This window comes from Teleopsis dalmanni, chromosome 1, assembly GCF_002237135.1.
Source record: "Teleopsis dalmanni isolate 2A chromosome 1, ASM223713v2, whole genome shotgun sequence".
NCBI lineage: Eukaryota > Metazoa > Arthropoda > Insecta > Diptera > Diopsidae > Teleopsis > Teleopsis dalmanni.
Window position 1 is genome coordinate 40,325,071 of NC_051846.1, and position 3,392 is coordinate 40,328,462.

Consider the following 3,392-nt stretch of genomic DNA (forward strand, 5'->3'; position numbering starts at 1 on the left):
CTAGATTTTATTTAAAAGCGGTTGAGCAAGTTTAGGAACTACAATAAAAATTTTTATATTTTAATGTTAAAGAATTTAAATATGAATGACAAACTTTGGTTAGTCACAATTTTATGTTAGCACACACAGTATATATATATAACAAAAATATATGTTATAAAACAAAACAAATTTATATTATAAAATAAAAGAAATATAAACAATAAACAATGACAACTAAAAAAGCATTTACTTACGTTTAATTTTCTTAGCATATCTGCGACAATATTTAATGCAGTTGTGCGGGAACTTGCAGTCATTGCATTGCCATTAAGCAGATTATCAGGATCTTGATAGCTTTTTCCTAAACAAAACAATTTAACATACAAATTAGTTAACAAGCAACCATACTTTTAAGGATAAATTAATTATTTTAAGTGGTAATACTATTAATACATAAATCAAGTCTACGGACGTACACAAAACACATTTAACAAATCGTTTTAAAATTCTGAAATTAAATTAATAATAATAAAGATAGTAGAAAAATGATGTATGTAAATGATTTTTATTCAAAAATGGAATGCAAAATGTTTTTTTATATAATTTTACAAAAATAATACATTTTGTTTACACAATTACATCAATTATAACTTAATTTAAAAATATGCAATTTAAAAAAAATACTAATACTTCATTAAAAAATAATAATTAAAATAAAAATAAAATTAGAATTAGAATTTTTAATTTCAATACTACAATAGAAAAAATACTTAAAATACGAAATAAATGCTTTTATGTAGAAAATGCATAGTTTTTTTTATGAATGTACTATAAATGTGTTTCTGTGTAGTCCTGCATAATGCAAGTAAGTTTTAACAAATCATTATAAAATGATAAGATCATATTAAAGAATCTATAATTAATTTACTTGCTAGTAGACTTTGATTTAGATAATTTAAAAGCACGTTTGGTTTGTTTAAGTGAAGATAAAATCTTACTTTTTAACGATTGCTGTTCATTCAATTCGTTAATGTTCATTGAGCCACTGTTAATTGTAGTAGATGATTCATAACTTTTCAGATCACTTAAACTTACAGCTATACCATTTGGTATACTTCCAGTTGATGTATTAATTGCATTGTTAACCGCGCCATTTGATTGTGAATATCGTCCTTTAATATTTAACTCTTGTTTTAAGTCTAAAATAAGAGATATATTATTTCTTGATTCAAAAAATAAAATAATAAACTTTAAAATACCTCTCGTTTCATCCATTAGTCTTTGCAGTTTTTCTTGTAACATTTCTTTTTCATCCACTTCCAATTCGAGCAGTGCATTCTTTTCGTAGGCTTTATCGAGCATTTTTTCGAAATCTACAATGCTCTCGTTTAAAATACGATGAGCACGTTCTAAATCATCGTTCTTTTGTTCCAACTGCCTTAAATATTCTTTCATGGAATCACGTTCTTTCTTCACAGACTCTAATTGCTTTTCTACATTTGCAAAATCTAAATTATGAGAATCAATTTTGAGCTGAAAGAAAAGATGAATTTTATATATTAAAATTAATAGATATATTATATATTTATAATTTTTTAATTATTAAGCATTTTATTATATGTTTGACTAATAGTCTCGATATAAATATTTAACAATAATATTACTTCTTAGATTTTAAAAATAATTCGAACTGATCGAAACATTTGTTGTTGTTGTGCGGATCTGTTTGTAAAATCGCTTTTGAGGGTGGCGAAAACACTTGGTCGTCGGAATTGACGAGTGGGTCCGGGACGTTCTTGGAACCGATCGATGTATTTCGAGGAATTCGATGTTTGAATCAGATGTTCAAGCACACGTATTTGAACATCAAATGTTCGAAAATACTCGAACAATATCTGTGTTGCACTTGAGCATTAATGTATCTACAGCCGGTAACATGTACTTTGTACATGTGTACTTTCATATTATTTGTAAAAACATAAGATAATATGAATTTCCATTATATTTATCATAATAATAATAATTTATTTTTATTTATAATATTTGTAGACACATAACAAAACATTTGTTGTAGATAAAAAACAAATCTAAAATAAAATAAAACAAAGCGGAATTGCTACTCGGACTGCTTGAAGATGTTGAATTTTCGAACAGTCAAAATATTGAATCCAAATCTTCAAATTCGAATATACTCGAGCTGTTGAATCACTATCTTCTTAGGTAAAAATTCAACTTGAATCTTAAACTCAAAATAAACAAAATCAATTTTATTGATTTGAAAATATATTTGAAATCTGACGATATTCAGATTATCCTGAGGATTATACTATATGAACTGTTATTTCAACTATTTGATCTACAATTTCATTATTAGGAATTATTTTATTCTTATATATTATTTGGGAAAGTTTATTATTTAAATAAATTAAATTCTTGAATTGAATGATTTCAAAATTCTGTTACAGAACATAAATTTAGTTTTAATTTGGGAATACTCGAAACAACTGTATGGTCAGCCAAAAATTCAATTAATTAAAATAATGAAAAATTTTTGTTGTAAGTCAGTTCAGTTCGAAATCTCTCTTTAACATAAATTTAGCAAATATTAAATACATGAATAAATATTGCAGTATAACCACATATGTCAAGTATAAAATAGTACTCCAACACGAACTATTCGAAAACTTCGAACAATTTAATGTCTAAGTGTGCTTCTGCTCAAGCACAGCGATTCACTCGAAAATGTTTAAAAACTAGTTCGAACTATACCTGTTTAGCATAGAGCAAAACGAAAATAAGATAAAATAAACTTGTTATTCGAGTAGCTCGCACATCTTTAAACAGGTTCGATACTTTCGATTATTTGATATGCTTAATCCATATGTTCGAATTCGAATACACTTAAACACTTCAAGCAGTAGTATAAAATTTCATGTACTATTACTGACAGATGATTTGAATCCATGTGGTATATAGTTCATAATATTATTAACTTATCTAAAATATTGACAAATATATTGACATATTAATCGTAAAATTTAAATTAGACCTTCGCTTCAAATTGTTGTGGAAAGATAGGTTAGAGTGGATTTTGGGATTTTCTGAAAAAATGAAAAACGTTCAAAAAAAATTAAATACTAGAGACAATATATTTAATAGATTAAAAGTTAATGCATAATATAAAAATTTGATGCGTATTCTAAGATTTAAAATATATAAGAAACTAATTTTTTGAGTTGTTTGACAAAATACCATTAGACTAATATTGATTATGATATATAGTTATTTACAATTTTCTCTGTCTTGGATTAAGATATTACGTTTAATATGTATTCCATTAAACAAGAAAATGTTTTGATATAGCAGTACACATATTATGTAAGACGTGCTTTTTTTAAATCTTTGTTCGA

General features: G+C 25.3%; 1 protein-coding gene across 1 annotated transcript in view; it reads right to left on the minus strand.

The window, feature by feature from the left end:
- The window catches only part of LOC119679916 (nuclear distribution protein nudE homolog), a 4,564-nt gene continuing 1,172 nt past the window's right edge, over positions 1-3,392 (minus strand). Inside the window, exons 2-5 of the mRNA XM_038092512.1 lie at positions 1,242-1,515; positions 981-1,181; positions 233-343; positions 1-38 (exon numbers count right to left, since the gene is read on the minus strand). Coding sequence (XP_037948440.1) covers positions 1-38; positions 233-343; positions 981-1,181; positions 1,242-1,515 — 624 coding nt within the window. The remainder of the gene's footprint in view (positions 39-232; positions 344-980; positions 1,182-1,241; positions 1,516-3,392) is intronic.